The 13,308-nt window shown below is 55.0% G+C and overlaps 2 protein-coding genes across 8 annotated transcripts in view; both read left to right on the top strand.

Annotated features, from left to right (window-relative positions):
* Positions 1 to 1,910, top strand: part of MED22 (mediator complex subunit 22) — a 7,341-nt gene extending 5,431 nt beyond the window's left edge. For all 5 annotated transcript variants that reach the window (XM_027104359.1, XM_027104358.1, XM_027104363.1 and 2 more), the window contains one exon: positions 1,132 to 1,910. In XM_027104359.1, the coding sequence (XP_026960160.1) occupies positions 1,132 to 1,321 (190 nt within the window). In that variant the 3' untranslated portion in view covers positions 1,322 to 1,910. The remainder of the gene's footprint in view (positions 1 to 1,131) is intronic.
* Positions 1,911 to 2,854: 944 nt separating this feature from the next.
* Positions 2,855 to 8,586, top strand: SURF6 (surfeit 6). Of its 3 annotated transcripts, none has more exons than XM_027104342.1 (5): positions 2,855 to 3,117; positions 4,466 to 4,801; positions 5,214 to 5,302; positions 6,300 to 6,503; positions 6,606 to 8,586. In XM_027104342.1, the coding sequence occupies exons 1-5, from the start codon at positions 3,024 to 3,026 to the stop codon at positions 7,083 to 7,085; spliced, it is 1,203 nt and encodes a 400-aa protein (XP_026960143.1). In that variant the 5' UTR covers positions 2,855 to 3,023; the 3' UTR covers positions 7,086 to 8,586. The 3 variants fall into 3 exon arrangements, with proteins under 3 accessions (XP_026960143.1, XP_026960145.1, XP_026960144.1); XM_027104344.1 differs by having other exon boundaries at positions 2,859 to 3,117; positions 4,466 to 4,663; XM_027104343.1 differs by lacking the exon at positions 2,855 to 3,117 and adding an exon at positions 3,137 to 3,504.
* The last annotated feature ends 4,722 nt before the right edge of the window (positions 8,587 to 13,308 follow it).

Genomic DNA, 13,308 nt, shown 5'->3' with positions numbered 1-13,308 from the left:
TCAGCCCGTCCTCCGTCCTCCCCGTGCGTCCCGGCTGCCTGCACCCCCATCTCCCCGGCCACCGGCGCTCAGCCCGTCCTCCCCATGCGTCCCAGCTGCCTGCACCCCCATCTCCCCGGCCATCCGTGCTCAGCCCGTCCTCCGTACCCCCCGTGCGTCCCAGCTGCCTGCACCCCCATCTCCCCAGCCACCAGCGCTCAGCCCGTCCCCCATCCTCCCTGTGCGTCCCGGCTGCCTGCACCCCCATCTCCTGCACCCCCATCTCCACCTCGCTCCCCTGCTTTCTGCTCACAACTTGCTCTTTCTCGGCCTCTTGCCCTCCACTCTCCTTGAGACTCCGCTCTGTGTCCAGGATGGTTTCTGAGACTGAACGCTGAGGGCAGGAGCAAGGGAGGGAGCAAGAGGCAGGGCAGGATTCGGGAGAAAGCCATGGAGACGAGTGTGGGGACGGAACATGCTCTAGTCGCCCCCTTGACAACCTTCACGAGCCGTGCCCTTCACCTGCGTCCTCGCCCTGAGAGGCTGGCCCTGCTGTCCCCTTATTAGAGACAGGAGACTGAGTTCAAGGGGCCGGGGGCCTGTTTGAGATCACACAGAACACCAGGGCCTCTGCTCCTAACTGCCACCCCATTGAGGCTGAGTCCCAGCCAGGGCCAGACCCAGAAGGACGACAGGCTCTCTGCCCTCAGGGGCCTCGGGACCGAGGGGGCCATAGCGAGCTCTGGACGCTGGTTCCTGCAGCTGGCGGGAGCGTGTGGCAAGGCTGGCAGCTCCCTGCGGGAGGAGGGCAGCTGGAGCCAGGACAGGAGGTGGCGGCAGGGACCAGGAATGCCACTTGGCAGGAGGGACACCGGTTGTCAGTGGAAGGGACCAGCCGAGGTCACAGCCTGCTGGTGGCTGGTCCCAGAAGGCGCCCTTTCGGATTCTCCGGAGGACCCGGAAGCAGGGGCAGCCGCCCGCGCCTCGCCCTCAGCCGGGCCGCCTGACGGAGGGGCCAGCACCGAGGAGAGGAGGGGAAGGCCGGCCTGGGGTGTGGTCTGTTTCCTTAACTCTGCTTCTGTCTCGCTTTCCCTCCCTGGCTTCCCTCACTGCCTGCTCCTGTCTCTCCCTGGGTTTCTGGTGGTGGAAAAGCTCAAGTCTTTGCGAAGCTAATGATCTGCCTCTGTGTGAAGCTTACTGGAGGCTGGACCTCGACACAGACTCCGCCGACGGCCTCTCAGTCCCTCTGCCGGCGTCCCCGGAGCCCAGTGCTGGCCCCCTGCAGGCTGCAGCCCCTGCCCACTCCCACGCCGGTGGCCCCGGCCCCGCAGAGCACGCCTGAGCCTCCCAGGGCTCCTCTCCCCGGGCCCCTAGACCTTAGGAATGAAGTGCAGTGTTCCCCTCTAGGCCCACCACAGCCTCAGATCCCTTCAGCCTTGGGGCCCACTTGGGGAGCCGCCGTGGCCTCTTTCGGAACCGTGTCAGCCCAGGGACAGCCCACCTAGGAGTGTTGGGGGAAAGCAAATACCCCCAGCCATGCCAGGGGGGCCCATCCTTACTCTTGTCGTCACCTCTTATTTGCTACTTTCCTGGCTGGCTGGAAGGAAGTTTCCAGGATAGTTTGTCCCGTTGAGGACCTAACGGCGGGGCAGGGAGGATGCCCAGCGTGGTGACCTGAGCGTGGTGTTTACAATGGAGGACGCAAGTGCTCAGAGTGGACAGTACTAGCCAAGGCCAGGCCCCCATGCAGAGCTCTGCCTGCTACCTTGCCCTGAGGCTCCCTGCGCTAGCTGACTGCCCCTGCAGGGCTGTGGGGAAAGGGGGCTGCCCACTCTTGCAGAAGTCAGGCAGGGTCCTTCCTAATTCCGCTGCTGCACACGTTTTGGTTCTTTTTGTGATGAGACTGTTGAATAAAACCAGCTCCACCCTTTTGCTTTGGTCGGTTCCTTTCCTTGCTCAGCCCCAATCAGTTTTGTACCACCCTTGGTCTCGGTGGCTGTCGGAAACCAGCCCCTGGGCTCTGCCTGGACAACATGGGGCTCCAGGTCAGCCTTCTCACGGGGGCTCTGGGCAAGCAGGGGCTTTGTCAGCTTGGAGTCACGGCTGCATTTCCATTGCCTAGAAAGAGCTGTCTAGGACCTAGAAGGGCCCTACTGTTTGGTGAATGCATGAAAAGCTGCCGTTATTGCATACCACGTGGCCTAGGCGGCGTGCGTCTGGTTGCACCCCGAGTCGGTGCTCGTTATTGTCATCTCAGGGAGGGGTGACCACGGGCTTGCAAGGGGTTGTAGTGCTGTGTTCATGGTCATGGAGCTGGGAAGTGAAGTGGGAGGTTCAGGACTCAACCCAGGTGGAACGCTAGGCCCAGTGCCTGGAGCCAGGCTCACCTGAGAAGCGGGGGGCGGGTGTCACCCCCAGAAGAGCCGGGACCTCAATCCCAAGCCCTGTCACCGGCGTGCTTTATCTCCCTCCCAGAGGGAGATCGCCGTCCCAGTGTACGGAGGACATGCCAACCCACGACCCGCCACGTCCGTCTGAATTTATTACCAATCACCACTGAAACAAACTTGATGAGGACACTGCTGTGTTTTCTTCGCCGTTTGTACCCCGGGGCCTTGGAACCTGCCCGGCGCGCAGTCCTTTCTGAACGAACGCGGTCTCGCCAGCTTCCACTTGGGGTCTGAGCCCCCACAGAACTAAATTCCTGCGGACCTGTTCCTGTCCCCCTTTACGGGTACCGAGCACCTACCTTGTGCCGGGCGCGGTCCCCGCCCCCGCCCCATAATGCTTTGCGCCCCGTGCCTCTTCCGTTGGAGCCACCTGGTTAATCGAGCGTCGCGCGCTGGCTGCTCGGCGCTCGGCTGGCCGCGCCTGCCCACGTGCTGGTTTCCGGCGAGCGCGGCGGAAGGGGAGAGGGTCGCGCCGGCCGGGGGCAGTGTATATGTCCGTAGCGGCAGCTGCCGGCGCGGGACGCTGCACCTTGGCTCTCCTCCCCGCGAGTAGGACCCCGGAGCGAGCCCCGCCCGACCCCCGAACCTCCAGCCATGGCTTCTCTGCTTGCGAAGGACGCCTACCTGCAGAGTCTGGCCAAGAAGATCTGCTCCCAGCCCAGCCCCGAGCCACAGAAGCGCAAGTCGGGTAAAGCGCAGCCCCCGGCCGGGACTGGGAGGGCTTCGGAAGGGGGCGCCCCTCCACCCCCCAGCGTCCCCACTCCCCTCCGCGGCGGAGGTCGGTGTGTGCCCCACACCGCACCTGAGTAGCCTTCAGGTGGAGTGGACACGTAGATGCGTGAAACAAGCCTGTGAAATATTAGAGGGAAGTATTATTTTAAGGGATGCTTAAAGGCAACGCCATTTCCCTTGCTCGTTGGGGGCATCCGTCTGGGAGTCTGAGGGATTCAGCTGTGCGCCCTCCGGGCTGGAAGCTCGGCCGGGGTTTGGAGGAGGTGACCCCGTGGAATGGTTGCTCTGCCGTTGGGCATCGTGAACAGGCTTAGCCAACCCTCCACGCCGGGTGGGAAGACAGGTATGAGTGATGATGAAAAAATTACTTTTTCAGCCCAGTACTATGGGCCTGGTGGTGGTGTGGGGAGAAGGAAGGAAGAAGATGGGTCCTGCTAATGGGAGTTTACACGGCAGTGGTGACAAGGGCCCCCTCAGGAGGCAGATACACAAGTAGGTGAAACAGACAGTAATTGGCCTGCCCTGGCGCAGAGGAGGGGAGAGTGGGCACGTCTGCCGTGGACCTACCAGAGGGAAAACGACCTTTTCTTTTTATACAAGGAAAATGTGTTCATCGTAGAAAAATGAAGTTAAGTGAATTTTTTCACCACTCAGTTACTAGTTAGATCTGTGTCTTCCTAAAACTTTTTCTGACGGTTTCTCACTGAAACAATTTGACTCCTACTTTGTGTACTCAACTCTCATTTTCCTTTTAGAATGTAAACATTTTCTGCCCTCCCCAGCACACAGACTTGTGGGATCTTAGGTCCCCGACCACGGATTGAACCCAGGCCCTCGGCAGTGAGAGCGCAGAGTGCTTAACCACTGGACCGCCAGAGAATTCTCTCTCAATCTGTTACGGTGAAAGCCTGTGGCGTTATGTTTTGTTGGGTACATCACAGTCTGTTTTGTGGCGGTGCCGTCACTGTCGTTGTAGATGGATATCTAGGTTTAACTAGCTTTTCACTCAAAAAAGGACGTAACGATGCACATCCTGAGGCCACATCTTGCTGCGCACCCAGAGTGAGTGCTCACGAGCAGACTGCTGGGGCAGCGTGGGGGTGTTTTTCAGGGTTTTGATGAGTGTGGCTAGTCTGCTTTCTAGGAATTTTGTGGTTCTGAGCTCAACGGATGAGGGTCTCCATGTCCCCCATCCTGATCGGCTTTTGGCATTCTTCTAGGACCGAAGCCTTTGCAGGACCTTCCTACCTATTGAATGGGTCACAGGGATTGGGGTGGCAGCCCTTTCTCATTTTGTGTTTCAGCTGGCAAAACTCAAGTCTCAGAAGCTGCTGGGCCCCCCAAAAAGAAGAGGAAGAGAGCACAGAAGAAATTCCGGGAGCGGGAGGAGAAGGCTGCAGAACCCAAGGCCCAGGCCCCTGCGGAGAAGTCTCAAGCCAGGACGCCGGTGGCAGCCAAGGAGAGAGAGGATGAGGCCCCCAGCTCGACAGGGGCCCCTGCAGGTGAGGGGGGTGGGCAGGGTCGACTGGGATCTGCGACAGATACAAAAGTGGGCCTCTCTGGTCATAACGGCACGATCAGATCGTGTGAGACTTCCCGAAGAGCGCGTTTTCAGAGGACAGATCACGGGGCCCCTGTGGGTGGATGGGAATCTCAGGAAGTGCACAGTAGTTCCAGGCCGCGTAGTAACTGGGATGGCGAGGGGCAAGGCCAGGTCCCACTGAGGTCCTGCAGCAGCTTGGCTTGTAGCTTTACTGCCCTCTCGTCTCTGAAGTGGTGTGAGAGCTGCCTCTGGGTCTGGGGGCCACTGCAGAGGGTGGAAGAAGTGGGAGATGGGTTTGGGCCGCACTTCATGAGGATGTCCTGTCCTGGAGGCCAGTCCAGCTTGAAGAGGTAGGGTAGAATTTACTGGAACTGACCTGCAGATCCACGAGTGGTCACTGCAGGGGGGCAGTGTGTGGAGACTCAGGCTTCGAAGCTGGGCGCTTGGGGAGGGCACAGGAAGGTCGGGGCTGGGGCGTCTCCTTTGGTCCTCTGGCTGCTGCTTTGCAGGTGGCCCGGCCGGGGAGCCTGGCTCGCTGTTTGCCTTGGACGTTCTGCGGCAGCGCCTGCGTGAGAAGATCCGGGAGGCGCGGGGCCAGGTAGGTGGAGGAGACCTCTGGGTCCTGTGGTGGTTTCCGCACCCTGCCTGGAGAGAAGACGCCCAGGTGCTTGCTGAGGTCGGCCCCAGTTCTGCCAGCTATTATGGGGCTGACGGGGCAGGCGTGGGGGGGCTCAGCCCCTGTTCCCGCCCCTGCAGCGGGTGCCGCCAGGGCCTTGGTAGCTCTGTCCTGCAAGAGGGCAGGTGTAGCTCTTGTCATCTTGGGGAGCTCGGTCCCCAGGGCCCCCCTCCTGCTGGCCATGCTGGGCTTCTGGCTCTTCTGTCTGCGGCCTTGGAGAGAGGCTCAGCCTCTCCCTTCAGGGAAAGCTGCCTTTGCTACACACCCACGCTGGGCGACAGTTCCTGCCCGTTTGTCCATCTAAATGCACAACGGCCCTATGAGGTAAGCCAGGGCCTGAGATGAGGTGACCAGCCCGAGGTGACAGGCATGGGACGGACGCTCCAGGACCTCAGCCAGCCTCAGCGTGGATGGCATCGCCACCCCCCCCCCAGCCTCCTGCTGTGTGGGGACAGTCCCCTGGCTGCTTTCTGCGCTGTCCTGGGACAGGCCCGAGGGCCCTGCCTTCCTGCAGTGGTCCAGAGCACTGTTGTCTGCCCCGCAGGGGTCAGAATCGTGCAGTGGTCTGCACAGGTGCAGTGTTCTGACCCAACGCCAAGATCTGGGTGGTGGCTTTGGCTAAGCCCCCTGTCCTTGTCTCTGAAATGGTGGAGGACCACACGTCCCTTATTGGGTCACTGGGGAGACTTAGAGGCAGCATGTTTGGGAAGTGCCCCGGTATGGTAGGTGCCTGGGATCCGGAAGGCACGGTTCTCGTGGGGTCCCCTTGGCCTTGTTTTGGGTGCACTTTGGGTGCCAGGTCACCTCCAGGTGGAAAGCTGCACGTGGCGGGCCCATTTTCCTGCCCTGATTCCATGTGCCAGGCTGGGGGCCCCACGGTTGGGAGAACCTGATGAGTGAGCACCTTCTTGCGCCGCAGGGCAGCGCCAAGGAGTTGTCTCCAGCTGCTTTGGAGAAAAGACGCCGGAGGAAGCAGGAGCGCGACCGGAAGAAGAGGAAGCGGAGGGAACTGAGAGCAAAGGAGAGGGCGGCCGAGGCCCTCGAGGGGGTGGAGGCCACTGAGCCACCGCCCGAGGCGCCCCACGAGGAGGCGCAGGCCCAGTCGGGGCTGCTCTTCAACAAGGTGAGTGCTGCACGGCCGTCGGGCGGGTGGAGGTGGGCGCAGTGCGCGGGCCCCAGGCGGGCGGGAAGCGGCACTCAGCTCACATCGCCCTCTTGCCCCGAGGTGGAGGTGAGCGAGGAGGAGCCGGGCAGCAAGGCCCAGCGTAGGAAGGAGAAGAGGCAGAAGCTGAAGGGGAACCTGACACCGCTGACGGGCAGGAACTACCGGCAGCTGCTGGAGCGCCTGCAGGCGCGGCAGGCCCGGCTGGAGGAGCTGCGGGACCAGGACGCGGGCCAGGCCCGGGAGCTCGAGGCCAAGATGCAGTGGACCAACCTGCTGTACAAGGCCGAGGGCGTGAAGATCCGCGACGACGAGCACCTGCTGCAGGAGGCCCTGAAGCGCAAGGAGAAGCGGCGGGCGCAGCGGCAGCGCGCGTGGGAGAAGCGCACGGCGCACGTGCTGGGGAAGATGCAGCAGCGGCAGGACAGGCGGCGGCAGAACCTGCGCAAGAAGAAGGCGGCCAGGGCCGAGCGGCGCCTGGAGAAGGCTCGCAAGAAGGGCCGCATCCTGCCCCAGGACCTGGAGCGGGCCGGCCTGGTCTGAGGGCCCGGATGCCTGGCGCCAACCCGGGTGGCCGCAGGCTCCGGGTCCCAGCGGAGAGCAGACACCGCCGTGTGCTTGAGAGCCTTTGGATCCAGGGGAGGGGTGACCCAACTCCGGGCTCTAGGCTCTTCTTGTGAGGCCGGAACGCTCCCTGAAAGTTGCGGGGTGGGGGGTGAGGGAGCAGCGAAGAGGGAGGGGGCGTCTTGAGGGGGGGCTTCCCTGGCGCCCTCTTCCTCCCCCACGTTCACAGGAGCGGGAACTGCTGTGTCTGCCGCAAACTCACTTGGTAAAGGACAAAAACCAGCCACCTCCTGTAGCCTGCGTTGGAGTGGAGTTGACGGGCTCGGTAACTGGGAGACGGCGGGGCCGTCCTCAGGCTGCCTGGAATTGAGTTATTCGAAGTTAATTTCTAAGGTGGGTGAAACCTAGAATTTAAGGTAGACATGCACATTAAAAATCCTAAGGTAACCAGTAAAAGGTAGAAACAGTGAACTAGCAGGAAGAACAGCGGAGTGGGGTGGACAGTTATCGATCTAGGGGGAGGCAGGAGAGAAAGAGTAAAACCTAGAACCGAGCGAGGCCAATGGAGGGTGCACAGTCAGGGGCACAGCTAAGTCCAAGCCCGCAGGCAGCCGGGATGAATGCACGGGACAAAACTCAATGAATCTTATGGTATGTGCATTATATTTCAGTAAAACCGTTAATAAAATTCTTTTGATTAAACTCCAGTTAAGAAACAGATGGTAACCAAAAGGAAGCTGGCGTGGCTGTATTATAAGATGAAGATTTGAAGGGAAAAGGCACTAGTAGAGAGAAAAGAAAGTCGCCACGTAATGAAAGGGGTGCAGGTCACCTGGAGGGTAGAACAGTCCTGCACCAGGGACAGCTTCAAATCTGTCTAGCAGAAACTGACCCGCCACAAGGAGAAATCAATTCACAAACCAAAGTGGGAGATTTTTAACATCTCCGTTAGGAATTGATACACCAAGCAGACAAAATCAGATGCATAGGGAAGGTTTCAACGAGAGCGTTTGTAAGCTTGAGCTGATGGACACACAGAATAGTGCACCTAAAAACAGTGTGTACCGGGACTTCCCTGGTAGTCCGGTGGTTAGGACTCTGCTTCCAATGCAGGGGGTGCGGGTTTGATCCCTGCTCAGGGAACTAAGATCCCATATGCCTCGGGATGCAACAAAAATTTAAAAACAAAACAGCATGCACCTCAAGCACACGTGGAACAGTGGTGAAAACTGACCACCTCCTAGTCCAGAAAGCAAGTCACATTTCAAAGCGTCGGCATCGTATCTGGCTGTGGAACAATTTAAAAACTTCAGAGGTAATTGTTAAAGTTTCCTGTTTGGAAGTTTAAAAACACACTTCTAAATTACCTGTGAGTCAAAGAGTAATCCCTAGTGGATGTTAGAGAAAGTTTAGGACCGAAAGGTAATGAAAGTGCTGTGCATTAAATCTGTGGGCCACAGCTAAGGCAGTGCCAAAAGCACTTGGTAGCCTTAAAAGTGTGCTTATGTGTGCCTGTTCTTGGTTATACATCTTAGGAAGCGACTGCATCATGCAGCACAGTTTCCTGCCATCTTGCTTGCCCCAGCACCTCATGCCAGGGTCCTGTTGTCCCACTCTCTGCACCCAGCAGTTACTCCCGAATTATTGTCCGTATGTTGCAGTCAGAGTTGGGAGAGTATAAACCCCCTGTGGAAATCGCAGGAGCATCTCAAAAGGCCTGGTGGACGTATCATCGGGTGCTCCCCCTGAAGCCTGGAAGTCCAGGAAGCTCGCCCCTCCGACCTGGAGTGCTGCTGTGTCCCCAGCTTCATGTAGCTGGTGTGCAGGGTGAGCAGGTGGTGCATTTTTGGTGGCAGGTGGCATCAGGAGCACCCCATTTCTAGAAGCAGCACTGGACAATAGGAGATACAGCACAGAAAGGGTGAAGAAATACAGAGAATTCTTCACCTGGTGGGAGACAGAGCCTGTATCCGAGTTGAAACACTGAAAATGCTCCAGCCTCCCTGGGCTTGGCCACTCGTGTCCCTCCCTGGCCCAGGGCTGGGAGCTGATGCACAGAAGCAAGGACATGCTGCACACGATTTTGGTGGCAACCGAAGCGTCTCATGGCCAGAGGCAATAGTGGACGATGGAATATGGACAACAGGGAAGAAGAGGTTAAGAGCATTACAGAATGAGTCTAGGAGGCCCGATGTGCATCTCTTGGGTGTTGTGTGTCTCAGGCGCAGAAGATGAAATGCAGAGTCATGGGAGAGAACTTCCAAGGGCCTAATGTCAGATATTTTCAGAGCCAAGTGGCAAGTCTCCCCAAGTCAGAAGGTCCCCCTCCTGTTGCAGCGTGAGTCAGCTGGAAATAGCTGTAACCAGGACATGTGCTCAGGAACCATGGTTCACCAGGAACTGGGGTTCCAACGGTCCTGCAAGGCCAGGGTAGTTTTGTGCCACTGGCCCCTTTGGGTGAGGCTGGGAAGTAGGCTCCCAGTCAACCTTTCCTTCTACTTAGGGGCTCCAGAAGTGGAACTAACACATGGTTAGAAATTCAGTGAGGGGCTACATGCAGCTGAGTAGCTCAAGTGAAGCTTCTGTTCACCAGACCTGCGTCGGGGTGCAGAGGGCAGAGAGCTGTCTCCAGACCCCCCGTGGGTTGGCGCACCCAGTTCGTCGCACTGGCCTGACAGCTGTGGGGACCTCACGTACATGGCCTGTGGAAGTAAGGTGTTCCCTGCCGCCCTCAGGTTCCAGGATCTGCGCTGGCCCAAGAGCATGGTTCTACCCCTGCATCTCCCGTGGGATTCCATCCAGCCTTCAGGGAAGGGCCACCGTGGTGCTTCTCTACTCTGTTCACAGTGCTTTTCTAGTACCTCCGCAAAGGATGAGTCTTCTGTACCCTCCCCAGACCACCTGTCGGGTGGATGAGCAGGTAACATTGTTAAGACCTTCCAACAAGCCTGCCTCGCTCCTGGTAGAGAGAAGCCTAGAGGAAAGAGAGAGTTCTTACCTCTGTGTCGTTCCAAGGGATTTCTGGAAGGTTCACTTACCTCAGCATGGGCCACTGTGGGTTCCAGGTTTTGGTCAAGCAACAAAGGAAATGATCGGACCCTTTCCAGTTCCCTAGCTAGCCCACTCTGAGTCCTGCTTATGGGTGGAGCCCCCTCTGGAACTGCACCCCGCCTTTCTTGGCCAAGCACTTCTAGAATCAGGTGCCACATGCTTCCCTGATTTTTTCCAGTGTAAAGCAGCAGATACTTGTTCACTTAGTCAGAGCTGCTTCTGAATTGGACTTTGTAACTGGCCACTTTGGACCTGCTGAGATCTGACTGTCCTTAGCAGTCTAGAGACAAGGTGAGATGGGAGTGAGTCTGGGGAGACTGGCTTCTCCTTGGAGGTAACTTCCTCAGATCAGAGTTCAAGCCAGGCACAGCCTTATCAGCCAAGGGAGGAGGGACTGATTTCTCAAAGTGAGCCTTGGTGAGGTTGGGTGTTCAGGGTACCTGAGGCATCCAGCGTTGCCCAAATATCCCCCTTTCAATTCTGAGGACTGATCAGTGCTCCAGCTTTTCCATGAGAGATCTGGTAAGGTTGTGCATTCGCCTGTTGGTGGGATTTGCTGATGGGCCAGCTAAGACTTGGGTGTTCAGGTAACTCAATCTTGCAGCTGAAAACCAGATGAGAGGTTTTTCTACAGAGTAATAGGAAGTCCCTGATTCTCAGTCCATGTTGACTTTGAGGACTTTGAGCTTATCCCTGTCTTTCTGTTGACTACCCAGCACTGTTAAAGGAGCAGCCCCACCCTGCAGTCCTGGAGTTTCTCAAGCCTTTCTCATTTCTCAAGGTGGTGGTCAGCTAGCCTCTCAAAGTCTTGCCTTCAGAAGATATTTGTCTCAGGTGACCACATCTCCAGATAAGTTGTTTTGCAGCTGTGTGCCAGTATATCCAGGGTCCCATCCCCTGGTACTAACCAAATTTCTCCTACCCTCAGCTAAACTCCAGCCAGATAACAAATCCCAGGTTTTCCCTAAGTCACTCATGAGAGGTCACGTTATGTTGCATTAAGAAAAGTACTTTTTAACAAATAAGACTAGTAGTTTAAAGCCAGACCGATCACTGGATATGTCTTAGCAACTAGGAATAGAGAAAAACTTCCTCAACTGGATAAATAACATTTACCCCAAACGTACAGATACCATCATGCTTAACAGCGAAAAACTCAGAAGTTTCCTGCTAAGATCAGGAACAAGGCAAGAATGTCCCTTCTCATCACTGCTTTTCAGCGTCATAATAGAGAAGTCCTAGCACGTGCGACAGGACAAGAAAAAGAAAATACATGCAGATTGGGAAGGAAGAAATCAAACTGTCTTTGCAAATGACATGATCGTCTATGTAAACGTCCAGAAGAATTGACAGAAAAACCTGAAACATGATTGTATCAAGGTTGCAGGATACAATGTAAATATTGTAAAAAAACAAATTGCTTTCTTATCTAACAAGTGTTCCTATGAACAAGTGGACTTTGAAACTAAAAATACATTACCATTGGGACTTCCCTGGCTGTCCAGTGGTTAAGACTATGCTTCCACGGCAGGGAGCATGGTTTCGATCCCTGGTTGGGGAACTAAGATTCCCACATGCCACACGGCCAACAAAGCAAAACAAACAAAAAAGTACATTGCCATTTACACTGTGAAGATTAACAGTTTCCCAGTGCATGTAAAAGTTATGTTTACACTATACTGTAGTCAATTATTAAATGTGCAACAGCATTATGGCTAAAAAAATTTACAGCCTTAATTTAAAAATATTGCTAAAAAATGCTAACCATCATCTGAGCCTTCAGCGAGCTGTAGTAAAATCAAAGATCGCTGATCACAAACCGTAACAAATGTCACAGTGAACATTTTTTAAATATTGTGAGAATTACCAAAATGTGACACAGAGACATGAAGCAAGCAAATGCTGTTGGCGAAATGGTGCCAATAGACGTGCTTGATGCAGGGTTGCCACCAACCTTCAATTTGTAAAAAATGCAGTATCTGTGAAGTTCAATAAAGGGAAGTGCAGTAAGAGGAGGTGCGCCTGTAAAGGGAAACCTCACTAACATGGAGCTGGGAGGCCAGAATAGGGAGCTGTCATGCACATATCACTCAACATCAATACAGATGCCAACAGGAAGAGATGTAGCTGGCATCTCGGGCAGGAAGTGACACCACTACTGACAGCAGGAGGAAGGGAGAATTTCTCCTTGCCTGGCAATAGCTCAGTGTCAGACTGTCACAACTCAGCTACTGAAAGGCCACTATACTTCCAACCCCAGTTTACTCCATTGGACTTTTTATTTATAGTAGCCCTTTCCAACGTCCCCTTCTGCTCTATAAAATTTCTTCTCCTTTGCTTTACCAGACTTGCATGTGGTTCACCATAGTTACATGTCCTGAATTACAATTCTTTGCTGCTCCTGAATAAGCCCTTCTTGTTGGTAAAATAACTGGCTGTCTTATTCCTTTAGGTTAGCAGTTAGCACCCCCGAAATGAAGTAATTAGGTATAAGTCTAACAAGCTGTATATTTGATCTGTATATCAAAACTCTGATGAAAGTTACCGAAGAAGAACTAAATAAATAGAGATCCTATGTTCATGGATCAGAAGACTCAAGTGTTGTCAAGAGGTCAGTTCTTCCCAACTTGATCTACAGATTCAGTGCATTCCCGGCAAGTTAGATTTGGACATTGACAGACTGATTCTGAAGTTTATGTGGAGAGGCAAAAGACCCAGAATAGCCACTCAATATTAAAAGAGAAGGACACAGTTGGAGGACTGACACCACCCAACTTCTAGACTATAGTAAGGCTGCAGTAATCAAGACAGCATGGTATTGGTGAAAGAATAGACAAATAGATCAGTATAATAGAGGGCAAAGAAACACACCCGCAAAGGTGCAGTCAACTAATCTTTGAAAAAGGAGCAAAAGAAATACGATGGAAGAAAGATAGTCTTTTCAACAAATGGTGCAGGAAAAACTGGACATCCACTTGCAAAAGAAGAACCTAGATGCACAGACCTTACATCTTACGCAAGAATTAACTCAAAATGGATCATAGATCTAAACGTAAAATTCAAAACTATAAAACTCCTAGAAAGTAACAGTAGACAAGTTAAATGATCTTGGGTATGGTGATGACTTTTTTTTTTTTTTTTTTTTTTTTGG

The sequence above is a fragment of the Aethalodelphis obliquidens genome, unplaced genomic scaffold, assembly GCF_003676395.1.
Source record: "Aethalodelphis obliquidens isolate GAN/ISIS:26980383/991018 unplaced genomic scaffold, ASM367639v1 scaffold7, whole genome shotgun sequence".
Taxonomy (NCBI): domain Eukaryota; kingdom Metazoa; phylum Chordata; class Mammalia; order Artiodactyla; family Delphinidae; genus Aethalodelphis; species Aethalodelphis obliquidens.
This window is presented reverse-complemented; position numbering and strand designations above follow the sequence as displayed.